The sequence below is a fragment of the Macrotis lagotis genome, chromosome 7 (genome assembly GCF_037893015.1).
Source record: "Macrotis lagotis isolate mMagLag1 chromosome 7, bilby.v1.9.chrom.fasta, whole genome shotgun sequence".
NCBI lineage: Eukaryota > Metazoa > Chordata > Mammalia > Peramelemorphia > Peramelidae > Macrotis > Macrotis lagotis.
This window is the reverse complement of record NC_133664.1, coordinates 121,656,778-121,676,466: the sequence shown is the minus strand read 5'-3', so window position 1 is coordinate 121,676,466 and position 19,689 is coordinate 121,656,778. Positions and strand designations below refer to the sequence as shown.

General features: G+C 36.4%; 1 protein-coding gene across 2 annotated transcripts in view; it reads left to right on the top strand.

The window, feature by feature from the left end:
* The window catches only part of CALU (calumenin), a 30,179-nt gene that overhangs the window by 4,095 nt on the left and 6,395 nt on the right, over nt 1-19,689 (top strand). Inside the window, exons 2-5 of one of the 2 annotated variants that reach the window (XM_074193753.1) lie at nt 9,454-9,687; nt 14,923-15,116; nt 18,305-18,471; nt 19,581-19,641. In XM_074193753.1, the coding sequence (XP_074049854.1) occupies nt 9,467-9,687; nt 14,923-15,116; nt 18,305-18,471; nt 19,581-19,641 (643 nt within the window). In that variant the 5' untranslated portion in view covers nt 9,454-9,466. Of the gene's footprint in view, nt 1-9,453; nt 9,688-14,661; nt 14,856-14,922; nt 15,117-18,304; nt 18,472-19,580; nt 19,642-19,689 lie in introns of both variants that reach the window. The other variant, XM_074193752.1, reaches the window with a different exon arrangement.

Sequence of the window (19,689 nt, the reverse complement as noted above, 5' to 3'; positions counted from 1 at the left end):
CTGGTTTTCCTACTCTGGCAGTTGAAGATTATTGAAAGTTGTTAGTAATGACAGGAATGGTAGGCCTCTTCACTGAAGTTGGTCCCCTGTGGATGACTGGGGGACAGGAATTCTAAGAGGATCTTTTTAAGGGAAGATCTTGTGTTTTTTTTGTAGATAATAAATGAATTTGACTTTCACAGCAGTTGTCTTTCTTGGAAAGGTTATTGGAATCCATTAATTCATTTCTTTGGGTTGAAATGATGACTATTTTTGTGTACCCCTTTTTCATTAATTATGGAAATCTTTTCCCTTCCAAATCTAGCTCAGCAAAGGAGATGTAATGTAATGTCACTGCATTCACTTCTTCCATGATTTAGCATTGAACATTAGGTTTTTGACCTATCAGAATAATTGTTTATCACAATTCCTTAGAAAATTTTTGTTGTGCCAGAAAAGCTATTAAAACTCTACATACATTTTCACCTAGCAATATCACTACTAGATCTATACCTTCAAAGAGATAAAAAAAAAGAACAAAAGGACCTATATGTCTTTTCAAGATGGCAAAGAATTGGAAACTGAGGGAATATTCATCAGTTGGGGGATATAGGCAAACTAGTTATTCTATGTGAATGTGATAGAATACTATTATGCTAAAAGAAATGAAGGGGGTGATTACTGAGAAACCAGGGGAAACTAATGAATTGTTGCAAAGTGCTAAGCAGAACACTTAATGCAGTAACATGATATTGTAAAAGACAAGCAACTTTGAAACACTTAGGAACTTGAGCAAAACAATGACTTGTCACACTTTCAGAGAACTCATTTTGAAACATGAGAGGTAACGGTCTGAGTATAGAATAAGACTTTTTTGGGGGGGCATAACCAGTGCGGGGATTGGTTTTACTTGATATGGGTAACCAGTTGTGTGTTTTTTCCCCCTCTTTGGGGAAGGTGGAAAGAAATTGAGTGCTGAAAATAAAAATGAATTTAAAACTGAAATGTTAATGGTAGTTAGAAGCTGTTATTGAGGGTTTTTGTTGTTCAGTTGTATTTGATTCTTTGTTACCCCATAGACCAGGAGTGAGGGACCTGTTTTCTGCCAAGGGCCATTTGGATATTTATAACATCATTTACCAACCATACAAAATTATCAACTTAAAAATAGCCAGCTATATTGGGTCAAACATTTAATTCAGCCCTCAAAAGCTCTTGGATTTATTGAATTTCAAGTCCCACTCAAATGATTTCTCTGACCTTATATAGCCTGCCTGATATTCTCTGCCTCTACCCTAGACCATGGGCCCTTCTATCCTCCATCATTTCTTGAAGTCTGTTCAAGTTCATGTTTGTTGTTTCCATGACTCTATATCTTTACAACACTGGACTTTCCTTTTATCACCAGATGTATCTGTTGCAGCAGAATTTCCTTTTAGCCTTTGACCCAGACACTTCATTAGTTCTGGAGCTACTTGCAGTTGCCCTCTACTCTCCTGTATTGTATTGAACACCTTCTGATATGAAAGGGTTTGTTCATCTTCCTTAACATTGTTGTCCTGTTCATGGGATTTTTTTCAGCAAAGATACTGAAGTGATTTGCCATTTTACTCTCCAGATATTGAGTTTAGTCAAGTCATATTCTGACTTACTACACTTCTCGTTCTTTTTTTTTTTTGGCAAGACAATGGGGTTAAGTGACTTGCCCAAGGTCACACAGCTAGGTAATTATTAAGTATCTGAAGTCAGATTTGAACTTGAATCCTCCTGACTACAGGGCTATCTACTGTGCCATTCAGCTGCCCCTAGTTGATCTCATTCTGTCAACAAATAACTTGTTACCTAAATGACTAGATTAAGGGGGAACAAAGAGGAGAGGCATAAGACAAATTGGATTTTTTTTTAAGGAAAGTCAATTCCTAGGTTATTTATTATAAATAATATTTCATGCCACAAGTCATTAAACCATCTCTTGAAACAGTTCATGAAAATCAGCTATAAAAATTAAGCTATTACTAATGTATTAGAAGAGCCAACTAGATGGTAGAGTGGATAGATTGCCTGGCTTGGAATTAGGAGGACTCACCTTCAGCACTTAGTAGCTTTGTCTCCATTCTGGGAAAGTCATTTAAATTTATTGGCCTCAGTTTTCTTATCTGTAAAATGAACTGGAGATGGAGTGAAGGCACTAATAGACTATAAATTGCAAAAAGGATTAAAAGACTCCACAGTTTGTAAGGTCAAGAAAACCCCAGATAGAGTAATTAAGAGTTGGACAAGACTGAAAAACTGGGGGGGGAAAGTTGAACAACAATTAAAAATAAGTTAAGACTTTTAGAGAATATGGTATAATGTAAGTGAACATATATTTAGAAACAGAAATCCTGTGTTCAAATTGTTGCTTCAGAACTTAGTAGCTGGCTAAGCAAGTCACTTGATCTTTCTGTATAAAATGAAGATATGCACTGTTTACTTAATATATTGTTGTGAGGGCAGTGCTTGTTAAATATTATAGTTTACTATTTACTACTTGAATTTTCCCACATTTCCTGTGTCCTTTATTTAATATTTTCCTCAGAGCAAGGTTACTCTACTTACAGATTTTTTTTAGGTTTTTGCAAGGCAAATGGGTTTAAGTGGCTTGCCCAAGGCCACACAGCTAGGTAATTATTAAAGTGTCTGAGGTCGGTTTTGAACTCAGGTACTCCTGACTCCAGGGCCGGTGCTCTGTGCACTGAGCCACCTAGCTGCCCCCAAAATAAATTTTTAAAAAAAGAATCAGCAGTTAACTAGAGGTGAAGGGGATCTTAAAAGGCCTGTACCCCCCCCCCCCCGCCAAGCCCCCTTATTTTACAGATAAAGAAACCATGACCCATAAATGTTAGGAAATTTGCTTAAGTTCACATGGGAAATTAATGTCAGACCTGGAATTTGAACCACATTCTCTGACTCTCAAAATTAGTGTGGGGTTTCAAAGGGTTCTAAGTGCCAAACCTCTCTATGTTCTAGTCCAGAGGCATCTGGTACTCAGAGTATCTGATCCAGATTAAAATGTAATTGGAAAATATTTTAACAAGAATATAGAAAAACACAGATAATATTAAGATGTGATTTTTCTAGGTTATGCAACCCACCAGGATCCTTAGGTACAGTTTAGTGCGGGCGTGCGGGCGGGCGCGCACACACACACACACACACACTCACTCACTCACTCACTCTTTCTGTTTAGGTTTGACACTACTGATCTAGTTCTTTGCAGGAGTTGGGTCATATCACTCATTTAGAACTAGAAAGGATTGAGGTTATTTTGGAATAGGCCCAACTCCAACCAGGCCGGTGACACAAACTCAAGATTAGAATACAGTGAGGCACTAGTGGACCATAAATTGCAATGAAATGACTTTATTTAAAAAGGATTAGAAGACTACACAGTTTGTAAGGTCAAAAGGGTATTTTTCCCAAGGGGCAAAGGATATTTGCTGAAACTTCAGACATCAGTTTCTGATTATCAGCTGGTCCCTTTATGTCTTCAGCAAGAAAAATCAAACCTGTTTTATTACTAAGAATGGTCCTTTCTACTCCGAGTGTTAACTGAGTTAACTCAGCCTGTATAAAATTGAGATCACTCTACAACATATCATCTAGCACCCTTCAGGTGTTAACCTAGGGTCCAAAGACCCACTTCTCAAAGGTTCTATGGATAGTTTGGGGTGGGAGGTCTAAATAGATTGGAATTGAGGGTCCTAAATTGGATGGAGGAAAAGTACATCTTGATTTTCACCAATCTCCCAACTGAAATTTTTAGTATTTCATTTTTTTTTTTTTGACTTGCCCAAGATCACACAGCTAGGTAATTATTAAGTGTCTGAGACTGGATTTAAACTCGGGTCCTTCTGATTCCCAAACCTGTGCTCTTACCTACTACGCTACCTGGCTGCCCCTTATTTATTTCAACCACTTAAAAAAACGTTGTCCTAAGAAGGAATCAGACTTCATATTGCCAAAAGGGTGGGGGTAGGGGAGGGTCCATGAGATAAAAAAGATTAAGAACCCTTAATCTTCAGTCCAGCCCTCTTCATTTTACAAATGTGTCAACTTCGGCTCAGAGAAATTAAGTATTTTTCTCATGGTCCCATAGGTAACAAACAGTTGGGATTATTTTCAAATTGTGGAGAAACTGAGGGATGGGATTAAAGAGGTTTTATTACCTGACAACAACTGACACTTGACCTTCAAAACAAATGCAGCCCCTTACATAAATCTTCAGAACCAGTCACAGCAATTGTTCAATCAAGAAACATTTATTGAGTATCTGCAGCCTCTAATACTTCCTAAGCCCAGAAAGGGGATACAAAAATATTATCCTCTTAATTAAGCTGGCTCTCATGAATGAAGCTCTGGGCAAGTCAAGAGGAGCAATATTACTACCTGAAAAGACCATGGGTTTTGTAGGATGAAGGGCAGTCTCAGAGCACATCGGATTGTTTTTGAAAATAATGATGTCATGAGCAGGAAGCTTATTGGCTAGAGAAGCAGCACTTCACCACTCTTAGGCCTGAAGTATGGAGGTTTCCAATCCAACAAAGGAAATTATGGAAGAGAACAGGACCTAAGGAAGGGGTATTCTTAGAAGAAAGGTGTTCTATCACAAGTAAACCTCGAGGCACAAAAATTCTGAATGTTTTTTGGGCTACCACATGATAGCACCTAACAATTTCAAGATTGTTATATAGTATTTGGATGGTAATCTTAACTAAAACTAGAAAAGGTCTCATTTCCTTCTTCCTGTTCATAAGTCTTTGTGTCATACAAGTATAATAACAAGAAATGCATTCAAATCCAGGTGATAACATTAAGAACAAGGAGCATTGGTGGAGCTATGAAGTCAGCCAACCTTTCTGGAGAGCAATTTGGAATTATGCCCAAAGGGAAACAATGTGTATACCCTTTGATCCAGTAATAGCACTACTGGGTCTATACCCTAAAGAGATTATGAAAAAGGGTAAAAACATCACTTGTACAAAAACATTCATAGCATTTCTGTTTTGTTGTGGCAAACAATTGGAAATCAAGGGGATGTCCATCAATTGGGAAATGGCTTAAAAAAACTGGTATATGTATGTGATGGAACACTAATATTCTATTAGAAACCAGGAGGGATGGGAATTCAGGGAAGCCTGGAAGGATTTGCATGAACTACTTCTGCATGAGATGAGCAGAACCAGAAGAACATTTTACACCCTAACAGCAACATGGGGTGATGATCAATCTTAATGGACTTGCTCATTCCATCAGTGCAACAATCAGGTACAATTTTGGAGTATCTGCAATAGAGAATACCATCTGTATCCAGAGAAAGAATTGTGGAGTTTGAACAAAGACCAGAGACTATTGTCTTTAATTTTAAAAAAAAAAACATCCTTTATCATCTTATATAATTTTGCTATCTCTTATATGTTCTGTTTCTTCCTTACGGATATGATTTCTCTCTTCAGTTTAGATCAGTGTATACCATGGAAACAATGTAAGACTAACAGACTGCTGTCTGTGGGGGGGAGGGGGAGGGAAGCGGGATTAGGGGGAAAATTGTAAAATTCAGAATAAATGAATAGATAACTATTAAAAAAGGAGCATAACCAAATCAGTGCCAATATTATAAAACCTTGTGGTTAACAATGTTTTGTGTGTCATCTCATTTGATTCTATCAGTTTTGTGAGAGAGAAGCAATGTAGATATTTTTATCTCATGTGAAGAGTATTAACTTTACTAAATGTTAAGTCTTAAGCTTCCTTCTAGGTCATGCCCACTTTTTTAAGTAGGCTTTAAACATTGATTCCTGCTGTAATACTTGTTATTTTTTAGAATTATTGATATACAATTTTTCAATTTCTCATGAACATGTAGTTTAATATTAGAAAACTTAAGAAATTAAAATCCTTTGCTTATTTAACCAGTAGTCAAGGTCTCTACTAACTCTGCAGTTTTGTTGGCATCTGACTTTATATCACCTGAATATCATCCACTTTGGAATAAAAGTTTACCATTTGACTCTCTGTATTTTTGTTGAACAGAAATAGTATCTAGTACAAGATGATCATGACACTTGCCCAAAACCATTCTAAACATTTAATTTGACCAGATGGTTAAAACAGCTCTATTGACTCTTAAGAGACTTTTAATTTTTTTATTATTTCTCTCTTATTTTCTTGTTTAACTGGTTCTGTGTCATTCAAAAAATGCCATTTAACAGAAATAGTATATTGTACTTTAAAAGAAAGGGTTTTTTTAGGTTTTTGTGAGGCAAATGGGCTTAAGTGGCTTGCCCAAGGCCACACAGCTAGGTAATTATTAAGTGTCTGAGGCTGGATCTGAACTCAGGTACTCCTGACTTCAGGCCCGGTGCTCAATATATCCACTGCGACACCTAGCCACCCCTAGAAACAATTTTCATAACATTAACACTGAATATAAACTATTATCTCAGTCTAGAAAAGACAATAGGAAGAGTTTTCCCATACCACCTGCATAAAGAATTTTGATCTACCATGTTAGTTGGCCTGTGTTCTAGAAACCTTTCTCTGCATGAAAAACTTGGCTTAATAAATAAATCTCTTCTTTTTCAAGGGTTTTGTTTTGGGGTTTTTTTGGTTTGTTGGTTTTCACATTGTTTCTGTTCTTTGATAATCCAGAAATCTTTAATGATGAATCAGGGTCATACCTTAGTGCAATTGACTTCCTCAGTTGTAAGGTTGTTTGTTTTTTTTTTTACTTTATCTTTTCTTTTTCCTTCCTTTGGCTTTAAGTAATATATTTATGATTTATCCTTTTCTTTTTCCTTCCTTTGGCTTTAACTAATATATTTATGATTTATCCTTTGAGCTGCTTTAGGGGAAAAGCAATATTTTGTGGTTTAAAAAATACATTGATGTAAGGTAATACAATAGAACTTTATTCAGTTTAGAAAACTGGGAACATTCTAGATGTATTTTTCCCTTCTTCCCTCTCCCCCAGAATGATCTGGTTGCACCCTGTTCTTCATACTGCCCCATTTCCTGTCTTATATCTTTGCACTGGCTGACTCTCTTGCCTGAAATGGACTCTTTCCTGATCATAGAATTCCTGTCTTCCTTTAAGATAGACTCAAGCATAGGGCAGCTAGGTGGCACAGTGGATAGAGCACCAGCCTTTGAGTCAGGAGTACCTGGGTTCAGATCCAACCTCAGACACTTAATAATTATTTAGCATGTGGCCTTGGGTAAGCCACTTAACCCCATTTCCTTGAAAAAAAATCTAAAAAAAAATAAACTCAAGCATTACTTTTCCTGATCCCTCAGTTGCTAGGAACCTCCACCTTCGGTTATCTTATATTTGACTACTTTTATTTATTCTTTGTTTTATATATATATATATATATATATATATGCATGTATGTATATGTATATATGTGTGTATGCATGCATGTGTATATATACACGTATGTGAATGCATATACTTATTGGCTCCCTTGTTAGATTGTTAAATCCCCTGAGGGTAGGGATTTGTTTCATTCTTTATATTTGTATGCATAGTGCCTGGTACATAGTAGACTCTCTTGGTTGGTTGATTGATTACAGAAATTCACATGTGGAGGAAAGTACATTTTTCTGCTTCCATTGATTTTTTTTTTTTAGGGTACTATCCCTTCTCAACCCTCCAACTTCCATTCCCTTCAGACTTTTTCTTCCTGTTTCCCAAATTTTGGCTAAATCATAGAACTTAATGGAGTAGTATTAGATAAATGTTCCTTTCTCAGATATCTACAGAATAAGTTCTTTAATTGTGACTGTCTTGTAAACTATGCTTTAGACTTCAATGAAATTTCTATGTCTTGATTTCAGTCCTGATTAAAGTGTCATTAATTAAAGTCAAAGGGTTTTTTCCTTTTTAAAAAATGGTTTGTTTAGGAATTGACTTATAAAGAGATAAAGACATAAACCAGATCCTCTACCAATGATTTCTTATTTGATGAATTAAAAATCTTCTGGTAAGAGCACTGAACTCATTATGCAGGGTTGTAGATTTATATTCCTTGTTGGCCATTTTACTCCCCTTTGTTCTATACCACATACTTTGCAATCAGCTACCAGTCTGTTGTCTTTCAAAGTAGACAAGTTTATTCACCACTGGAATGGTGAATGAGGTAATGAGTGAATGAATGAGTCAGTGGATGAGCACAAACCTGCTCTCAGTACTGAGGAAATAATTTAAATTATCAATCTACTTGTGGGTTAGTTAAAAAGTCCAGTGGAAAAGTGCTGGGTGAGGAGTCAGATCCTGATTCTGCCACTTGACTCCATGAATGATTGACACAAAATCAAATCCCAACTTCTCTGAGCCTCAGATTCCTCCCTTGTTGGATTAGATGACTTTGAAGGACCCTTTCAGCCCCAAATCTATGATCCTTTGAGAGGAAAAACTGAGACAAATCTAGGTGAAGTTTTTTTTCTTCAGAAAAGTATAAAAGGTTGAATGGGAGGAGAATGACTTTCACATGAATGACTTTAGCCATTATTTTCCCTCCCCTGAGCTTTCATACCTCTAGTCAATTGTGACATATCATTTACTCCTCTCTACTAATGAAATTTAATTTTTTTTCTTTGTTATTTGTCTCTTTATTTGATTTCTGGTTTAACTAGTTAGTTGTGTGACCTTGGGCAAGTCATTTAAACCTGATTGCCTTGCATCCAGGGTTTTCTCCAGTTGTCCTGGATTCATATCTGGCCATTAGACCCAAATGGCTTCAGAGGAGAAAGTGAGGCTGATGACTTTGCTTGCACAGCACCCCCTTCCACACATCCAAATCATATGCATGTTATGGCCTCACCTCCCAGATATCATGGTCTTCGAGAACGAAGGAGTGTGCAACTTTCTATATTTAGCTGAGATGATAGACAATATTTAAGGGATAGAAGATAATGTATTAATTACTGGAATATGAACTTTTTGAGTGAAGGAACTGTCCTATTTAATTTTTTAAGGCTCATACTTAAGTATTATATGAATATAATTGTAGATTCTTAATTTTAGTTAAATTGATAGTAGGATCTAGGAGTTTCAATGCAAGTTGATCTGTTCCTTCAACTGAAACTGTCTGTACTTTGCCTTTATGCTTTGGTAGGTTTTGGTTTTGGTTTTATTTTCACTTCTAAATTCTCTCCCACCACCACTTTCCCCAAGGCCATAGGCTTTGAAGAGAAGTTGAACAAAATGAAACAAATTTACTTTCAATCTGTGGACAAATAGAGGAATCTGACACAACATTTCCTTAGAACTGTAGTACATTTTATCTGTTAAGTGCTCCATCCTGTTTCTTAAGATGTAAAACATGAAGACTTGAGGGATTTGTCCAGGTTCATACAATAAGAGCAAATTGATGCTAAAATGAGGAAAACATACTTAACTGCTATATGAATTCTCTACTTCCTTTTTTTAAGGTCTAATCAAGTCATGGACCTGCGACAGTTTCTCATGTGCCTATCCCTGTGTACAGTCTGTGCCTTGAGCAAGCCCACAGAGAAGAAGGAAAGAGTACACCATGAGCCTCAGCTCAGTGACAAACCTCATGATGATGCTCAGAATTTTGACTATGACCATGATGCGTTCCTTGGTGCGGAAGAGGCAAAGACCTTTGATCAACTGACACCAGAGGAAAGCAAGGAACGGCTTGGGTAAGGGGTTAGCCGTGAGAGAGATAGTTAAATCATTCTCCCTTTTTCTTCTCTAACTTTCCTGTCCATTAGATCTATATTAAGTGTAATCTCTGAAGCCCTGCTACAGAATTAATGCCATTCCTGTTTCCCTAAATCTTACAAAATAATTCATACCATTATATTTTGGTAGAACATAACAAGAAGAGCAGCTAAAGGCTTTTCCTTGTATGTGACAATTATTTTGATACAATGCTATTTTATTAGTTTTAATCAACAGCATGCTATCTCAAAATCTGAGGTCACACTTCCTGTGTGAGTAATAAATTATACTTTGAATTCTTTGCCTTCTCAAAACTGCCTTCTTTGTTAGCTTCTTAGCCTCCAGATACTCCAATTGCTGCTAAAAAGCTTAGTGGTTATAGATTTGTGCCAATTATAGCTTTTAGTGCTAGAATATAAGAATTGACACAGAGTGGGACCATGGTAATTTTGGAAGCCTTTCCTTTTGTCATTTTTGGGATCTGAACTTTTTCAGTTCCATATCCCTTTGGTTTAAAAACTATTGTAAGTCCAGTTTCCATAGACCTTGGGAGCATATCCTCTCCTAGCTAATATTAAATTGGAAATTTTTGAATGGATTCATGCTTTCATTAGCAAAAGGGTACCTCCTTACTGATAATAAATTTCATGTATTTTCCAGAGCTGAAAAATATCACCCGTTACATATAGGTGATTATTACTTTTCTTCTGAGTTCAACTATTAGATAAAATATTTTATCACTTAAGTTTTTCTTGCCAGGTAAGATGTATCAGAGTAGCATTTCATTAGAGACAATATATACTATATATAATACTATACTCCTTATTCTGTCTGTTGGGGGCTCTTCTGGATAAATGTGTCAAGCTGCAATACTATTCCTGTTTTCTTTATAAGTGTGATAGTTGTTTTGTTATAATTAAGCCACGTTTGTTTCAAGAACCTTTTCCCCTATTCTAAGATCTTTAAGGGGGTTTTTGACCCTGAGGGAAGAAACAGTTATTCTCTTCATTTATCACAAAATTACATACCCGTAGGTTTTTATGTCAGTGAGGTAGAAAATATTGTTTTGCATTAATACAAATTTTAAATTGAACCAGGAACTCTTCATATAAGTTGCTTTTTCTAAGATTTAAGCCCTGTTTTCCTGTGTAACCTTCAAAAAAAATGCTTGACTCCAGTTATTTGTTATAGGATTTCTTGTAAGGAATATATCTAGATTACTTTTTTGTTAGGTATTGAAACCTTCCTTACAAACTTGTTCACAAAAAAGGAGATATATCTTGGAATGATGAAAGAAACAATCAAATATGTTTACTTCATCAAGCAAAGGTTTATTTCAATTGATCTGTAAACTTGGATAAGGAAAAAAACTGCATCTTTATTTTCACTGAAATGTAACATTTCCTTCAGTTATTATAAAACCTTATTCTGAGAATAGATCCATAAGCTTCACCAGACTTCCAACAACAGAGTCCATGGCAAAAATAAGCTTTATTTTGAACAAGTGCCACACACATGTTGTTAAACAGAATACACAAGTTTCATGTTCAGTTGCATGCTTGCTTTGTAACTTATGAATCTTCTTGGATAGATGGTAAGTGTATTTTTTTTTTTTATTTTTGCAAGACAATGGGGTTAAGTGACACGCCCAAGGTTGCACTCTAGTTAATTATTAAGTGGCTGAGGTTGGATTTGAACTCAGATTCTCCTGACTCTAGGACTGGTGCTCTATCCACTGTGCCACCTAATGTGTATTTTTTCAATTGTCCTTCAAGCACCTGTCTGCCAGTTCAAACCATTTTCCATTTTCCTTTTGTGCCATGCTTAGCCCACTTTGCCTTAATATAACTCACTTCCCAGGATTATTCTTAAACTTTTAAAGGCCCAGAGATTTGGTTTCTGTTCTCATGAGAGTGGCTTTGCTGACAATCTTGATTGCAAAACTTATCTGTTGACTTGAAATTCAATAAACCAGGATTAATTCTGTCTAGAATACAGTATTCTAGAATTCTAGATAGGGAGCTGAAAGGAACTAAAGAGATCATCTAAACCAACCTCCTCAGTTTTAAGGTGTGGAAACTAAGTCCAAGGAGGTCATTGGATATTAGTGGAAAACAAAATTTAAATAAACCATATATTTTGGTCCCGAACTTTGAGCTGTTTATGAGACTAGTGCTTTAAGAGAAGCATTTGAAATGCTTATTGTCGCAAATATGTGATATATTTAAGTATAAATGTAATACCTTAAGCAGCCACTAGATGAAGACCTTTCTCTCTGAATGTTGGCTTTTGATTATCTCTCTTTGTAATAACAGCTAATGTTTACATAGCACTTAACAGGTTTTTCTTTTTTGCAAACCACTTGGCTGACTTCAATCCTGTGAGTTGGTTTTTTTCTTTTCCTTTCTCCCCTTCTCCATTTTCTCCTCTCTTTGTTCTCATTTGGTCAGTTCCTCTTTAAACAGTCCATAATAGAGAATATGAATAAATAAAATATTTTTGCTTCTCTTGTTGTAAATTTAAAATTTTTTTAACAAAGGATTTTACTTTTTTCCTTTGTGATCCAGTGTTTTTAAATAGAAAAAAAGTCCTCTGTGCTATAGAACTTAGAAATAAATATTTTTCGTTTTCTTGTATTAATTGCAGTACAAAGCTGTCAATCTCATTTGTGTCTAAATATTTGTATGGTAATTTATATCTACATAAGTAATTTTACAGTTTCTTGAAGGATCTGTGGTATCTAAACACTATGAATTTGTAAAAGTTATTCAGCTCAAAGTTTAAAACTTTTTCTAAAATAGGATTCTCCATTTTTCTCATGCACCCAATTTTTTTTAAAGTTTTAATCTTTTGTTTAAATATCACAATCTTTTGTGTATATACCACACTTCTTCCTTGTAACAAAAAAAAAAACCCTAATCTTTTATGAGGAAGCCACAGTTAGGATGCTTCCATTAGTAATGAAAATAGAATTGAGTCTCAAAGGAATACCATCTTTGGTTCCCTTATTCCCAGAATCTTTCTCTCGTTGTACTATATGACCTCTTTATTAGTTTGGTAGTTCTTGATCTGTGGATATGGTAATTTGACTTTTAGTTAATTGTACTGTGGTTTATATTGGCAACTAGTATCATTCTAAGCTCATCGCTCTTGTAGGAAAATTTCAGAGCTTAATTACGGGTATAATATAGCTGTAGTTAAGATTTTGCCAAACGTTGATATTACTTTTCCATAAACAGAATAGCAAATTACTGTTGTTAAAATATTTATGTGAAAGTGAGAGTCATTGTGTGAAGTTGATAGAACTTCAGGAAGCCAGAAAGAGCAGGGCTCCAAGTCCTATCTCCCTCCTTACATGCCAAGAAATGGAACCCTAAACAATCTCTTTTTTAATTTTTTTTTTTTTTTTTTTTTTTTTTTTTTTAGATTTTTGTGAGGCAAATGGGCTTAAGTGGCTTGCCCAAGGCCACACAGCTAGGTAATTTTTAAGTGTCTGAGGCCGGATTTGAACTCAGGTACCTCCTGACTCCAGGGCCGGTGCTTTATCCACTGCACCACCTAGCCACCCCACCTGAGCAATCTCTTAACCTCTCAGCACTCTAAGCAGCTTTCCTAAAACTCTTTAACTTGCAGAGGAAATAATTCACCTGCATTGGTAAGAGTGAATGTCCTCACCCAGAAGTACCTTAATACCATTTAAATCACAAATCTAGTCCCTTTTTACTCATAGCCATTCCAATTTGCATGAAATGAAATAACTAATTTTATTCCTCCTACTATGTAAATTGTGTAAATTTCCCCATTTTGTAGGAAGAAATATTTTTGAAGTTTTGACTTTCTCAAAGGCCCTCAGCTAGTAAGTGGTAGACTTAAACCTAGACCCATTGACTCCTCCCAAACATCTTCTTGGAAATTCTTTAGCATGAACCAGAGCATTAAGTCTATTTTGCTGAAGAGTTGTGGTTTTTGCTTGACATCCCTGTATAGTAAAGCTTAAAGGATGAAACTTAGGTAAGTAGAAAAGACAGTAGCTGTCACTGAGGAGAGTGTCTTTCAGAACTGCCACCCCTCCAGCTGTGGCACAAGGCAGCTACATGGCTTACTTTGCTGGTGGCTTTATATAATTGTTGAAGTGGTAGGGATTATGTACATAATGCCTCCTGTAAAACAGGGATAGATTGGAAGGACTAATGAAAAAGGGAAAGCCATTTTATAGCCCAAGATACTTTTAGTTTAACAGACTCACATTGAAGGGTGTGTTGTCCTAAGTTAACTACATCTATAAAGGGTACATTTTTATTGGAAGCTGTCTTTTTCTATAGCTATACATAAAATTCAAATTTAACAGCTTGTTCCAGTCAACCTACTCCCCTTACAGTAAGTACCCTTTTCACTGCCTGGACTAAACTGCAGCAGTCGTGATTTTTTTTCCCCTGGTTTGTTGTGCACCTGAACTTTGTGGATGTGGATGTTATCCCAGAACAGTGTTTTCAACATTTTCTCTCTCCCCTCAATGAAATCTGCTTTAAATCTTAAAGTATCATGAATTAAAAAAAAAAATTATGTCAGTGGTTGTGCTTTTACCAAGCACTTGGAATTTTCCTCCCTGAGGACTATACAGTATTAATAGATCTAAAGTCTAGAGAACCTAGAAGAAGTCATACTTGTACTCTTGTAGTCTGATTATGGCCTTCAGCCCACCCTCACCCTGGGCTGCCCTCGTGTATGCCAGTGCTAGAAGAGGCAGACCCTAACTTTTTTTGGTGAAACATTTCATGAGTAATAATGAATTTATTAAGTACTCCAGCACTGGCTATTCAGCTTTAGAGACAATTAGTTTATTTCTGTTGCTGTAGTATAGATCAGCACATGTGGTCACAACATTCAGCACTGCTAAATCTAGAACCTTATATCCTTTAACCTCTTGCTGGATTTTTCTACATTTTCTACAGAAAGATTGTAAGTAAAATAGATGGCGACAAGGACGGGTTTGTCACTGTGGATGAGCTCAAAGACTGGATTAAATTTGCACAAAAGCGCTGGATTTACGAGGATGTAGAGCGACAGTGGAAGGGGCATGACCTCAATGAGGACGGCCTCGTTTCTTGGGAGGAATATAAAAATGCCACCTACGGCTACATATTAGGTAGGTCTTGTCTGGGCAAAAGTCTTGTGAAGCCGGCACCTTGAAACGTAACTGTTTTGTCTTGTAGAATGATTGTAGATAAAATAGACGTGGATAAAGATGGGTTTGTGACCGAGGGGGAGCTGAAATCCTGGCTTAAGCACACCCAGAAGAAATACATGTCTGACAATGTTGAACGCCAATGGCAGGAGTTTGACATGAACCAAGACGGCTTAATCTCCTGGGATGAGTACAGAAACGTGACCTATGGCACTTACCTGGGTAAGGGGCAAGATGTCGGCCTAACAGAGGCTGACTCTTGAATCAAATAAAAGGGTCGCAAAATAGGGAAAGGATAAAAAAAATTGCTGTGCCTTTAATAACTTCAGTTCAAAAAACTGAGCTGGTTTACTTATATCTTAATAATTTTAAGCATGTGCGATTTTTTTTTTTTTGCTCCTGTGATTTTGCTGTTGCTACAGGTTCAACTTTTTTTCTGAAAGTATGTTTTTCTCTGACCCTTTTTTTTTCCCCGTTATATACTGCACAAAGGTTTATTTGTAGTAGACATCATCTCACATGAGCAGCTTGTGGCACAAAATATAAGAGCTCCAGCTCTTCGTGCCATTCGATTAACAGCATTACACCTCAGAAATCACATCAGTTATCTTCATGATAATTGGTGAGAATAAAAGAAAAAAATGTTTATTAGAAAGTACATACACACACACACACACACACACACACACACACACACACACACGGTACTATGCTAGATACCAAAGTAAATAATGATGAATAAATTACAAAATGGGTTGAATAGAGTCATTTTATTTTCCTGATGAAATTAATTGCTGTGGAGTGTTTTCTCCCAAATCTTTCTGAAGCTTGATCCTTCCTTTTGGATTTTCAGGCTCATGGTACTTTTGATTGCTTTCTATTAACTTGGTATAGGTAGCCTTAACATTGTTATATGATAAACCACCTGTTAACAACTTAACACTTTTTGGATTGCTTATTGCTAAACATTGTGTTGATGTCTTTACGAATTTTATTCAGGAAGAGTTAGGAGTAGTGAGATTGCCTCCCTTGCCCTGGTAACATTAACTGTAGATAGGATACTGACAGTCATTCCTTCCTATATACCTTTAGCCTATAAATTAAGCAAGCTTCTTTTTTTAACATGGTCTATTTCACACAAACACATACATATTAACAGCTGATGCCTGTGTAATGATCTTTTACTGCTAGAGAACCAACTGTTTGTATTAATTGTAGGACCTGATGCATTTCTTATAAGGAGGCTTTCATGTCTGACCAGCTTGTTCTCATTCCTAAGTCTAAAGTGGAAATCTCTCAAATGCTTGGCTTCTAGCCAAGAACTTCACAGATCCCTTCACCTAATTTAAGAACATGTGTATTCAGAAGTCAGGCAGATGGTGAGCCATCAAGTATGGCTTTCCTGGCTAGATAGCTGGCATGCAGACGTCTTCCTGATTTATCTGGTATTAAGAACAAATATTAAACTGTTGGTGATCTAAGCAGAATGGCATGATAATAAATGATGGTTCAGTCTGAGGTGGCTCTCTTCACCTTTTTCACTGAAAATTGTATGTGTGTGTGTGTGTGTGTGTGTGTGTGTGTGTGTGTGTGTGTGTGTGTCTCTCTCTCTGAGAGGTCTGCTGCCTCCCAGAGAAGATGATTCAACATAAAGGGTATTTGTAATTCTGTGGACAGATTATACAGTTCTGAAGCGTTAGCTGGGAATAGCAATGTCTTTATAAGGCATCTCTCCCCGTAGTGTGGAAGGTATGGCTCTCAAGGGATTAGGAGTCTTTTTTTCTTTATTTACCTTTTATAAAGACTGTTTACTAAGTATCCTATATTAATCTTGTATCTTACATATATTTCTTTCATAGTTGCTGCTATATTTTGCTTAGAAGTGAAAAGATGACTTGCTATTTGAAACAAGTCTTTGGTCTTTCTTATTATCACTTCCTTTCTCCCCCCACCCCCCCACCCCTGTGTCACTTCCTTTCAATGAAAGTGTAGATTATTGACAGTGTGGTATAGAGTTTAAAAAGTGTTATACTTGAGAAGAACAATACTACCTGATACATAGTAGCTATTCGATCAGGAACAAATCATTCAATCTCTCTGGGTCTCTTGTGTCCTTATATGTAAAAAAATAAGGGGGGAAGGGGCAGAGGGTGGAGAGAAGAAACTATAACCTTTAAAATTCTTTTCAGCTCTAAATATGTGATTCTGGGTCTGTATCCTATGATCTTATGGAATTTTTTGAGACTAAGGAGTGAAGCTTCAGTTATACTCTTAAAATAGAGCTGTAACATTTATACAGCTGTACTTTTAAGTGTATGGAAAAGCTGGTCTCAGAACTGCTTTAGTAGGTCGCCAGTGCAGTATTACTTCTGAAGAGGCCCACAGTTCTTTTTATAAAGTTGACGTCATATCTAATTGAATTTGATTTATTTATTGTAATAATAATACCTTACACTTTTGTAATGTTTTTTTACTTTTAAGCATGTTCTGCTATGTAAGATTATAGAAAGCCCTTAGAGGCCATCTCTCCAACCCTGAGAAACCAGGCTGTTTTCTGACTTTTAATTCTAGCACTCTGCCTGTCCTCTTATTTTATCCTCACAATAATATCTTGTGAGATAGGCAGAGAATAAACTTTTATTATTTTTTAGTGGTTCCTTCATAATTCTCAGTTTAGAGGGAGCAGCATTATCTATAGAAAATAAATTGTTTTTTAATTCAGCTGGGTTTTTTTTTCAGTTCAGTTTATTAAAAGTCTTGGGTGGGTCCAAATAATGGACTGGTTAAAAAATCTTTATGAATTTATTTCCAAGGGTAGACACATCTCCATGTTAGATTCCAGTAGTTCCATGAGTATTAGAACTTTGTTTGGGAACAACAAATGTACCAAGTATGGCATCTCCAAAGGAAAAGGAGCCAAGCTTTTAAATTTCTACCTTTTCAATACATGGAAAATCTATTACATGAACTCATGGAGAGGTTAGGACTTAACTAAGGTTAGGATTAAGGTCAAAGGACCTTTAGAATCTAGCCTCTTAACTTGGATAGGATCTAGCTGGAAGGAATTGGACCACTCCAGAGACAAAAAACTCTTTGCTGCCTCATTCTGCTTCAATACAGGCATTTATAAACAGTAAAGTGGTCAGAAACTTTAGTTCTACTATTAATATAGAGTCTAAATTAAGATGATGTCTTCAATGTTAGTCTAGTAACCGGTCCTCCAGTTGGCCAACAGCTAGTAACATAAAGCCAGAGTCTGATATTCTTTTTATCTTCTGTTGTTTCAGCCTAAAATATAATATATCTTGGTATTTAGGCTGTGAGGTTTGTGCTTACCTTGATGTGTTCCCTGTTCTAGCACTTTTTGTTCTCTGGGATTCTAATGGATATGACTTATTGTTATTGTCTAGATGATCCAGACCCTGATGATGGGTTTAACTATAAACAGATGATGATGAGAGATGAGCGAAGGTTCAAAATGGCTGATAAAGATGGAGATCTCATTGCCACAAAAGAAGAGTTCACAGCTTTTCTCCACCCTGAAGAGTATGACTACATGAAAGATATAGTTGTTCAGGTGGGTGTCAAACCAGGTGATTCCATGTTATATACTATCCATGCTGCTAGTTGCTGTGTATTTCTCTTCTCTATCCTTTTTCCAGTGTGTTTGACTGAATGGTCTTCTGTATAGAGTGGCTAGGCTAGTCAGAGCTTTGACACTTCCCTGTGCTCTTGAGGAAACAAGTTTCTTTGTAGTGAACCTCAATTTTGCCATGCTATAAATAACTTTTTTTTTTTGGTATTTGCAAGGCAATGGGGTCAAGTGACTTGCTTAAGGACCCACAGCTCAGTAATTATTAAATGTCTGAGGTCAGATTTGAACTCAGGTCCTCCTGACTCCAGGACCAGTACTCTATCTACTGCCTCATCTAGCTATACCCTAAATAACATTTTTTTTACCAGGTTATTTGAAGTCCTGATATTATGTAAAATAAGACTAAGAAATGCAAAACCTCTTCACTGTCTTTGTTAAGACCACCCCAAATTGGGTCTTGAAGAGTTGAACATGACTGGGAAAAAAAACTGAATTGAACTTGTTAAGGAAAACATGTTTGATCATCTTAGAAGCCATTTAACACTGGCAGACTGTGAGAATCACAGATAAAGAGAAGGGGGATGAAACTGACTTTGGGATGTAGTATCCTCAGTGTCACTTTTTGGGGGTGGGGGGGGGTTTGCAAGGCTTAAGTGGCTTGCCCAAGGCCACACAGCTAGGTAATTATTAAGTGTCTGAGGCCGGATTTGAACTCAGGGTACTCCTGACTCCAGGGCTGGTGCTCTATCCACTGCGCCACCTAGCCACCCCTGTCTTTTTTTTTTTAATCTTAATCTCATCTCTGTAATGGAGTCTAGACCTTGGATTCTGGAGACCTGGGTTCATATTTCAGCTCCAGAACTTACAGAATGTGTGACTATGGGCAAGATGTTTAACTACTCTGATGATTAGAGTTTTCATTGATAAAATGGGATAATAATAGTCCTACTACTGGTCAAAGGTTTGTTACAAGGAAAGTGCTACACATATGTATATGTGAGTAGTTGCTGTTTTATACTTGAAGTTAGATTATACTTCTAGTTCCACAAGTTTTCACAACTATAGACTAACTTTATTCCTTTCCTCATTAGGAAACAATGGAAGACATAGATAAGAATGCTGATGGTTTCATTGATCTAGAAGAATACATTGGTAAGTTCCTCTTAACAGTTTTTCCTTAATGAAACTGAGAAGAAGTGG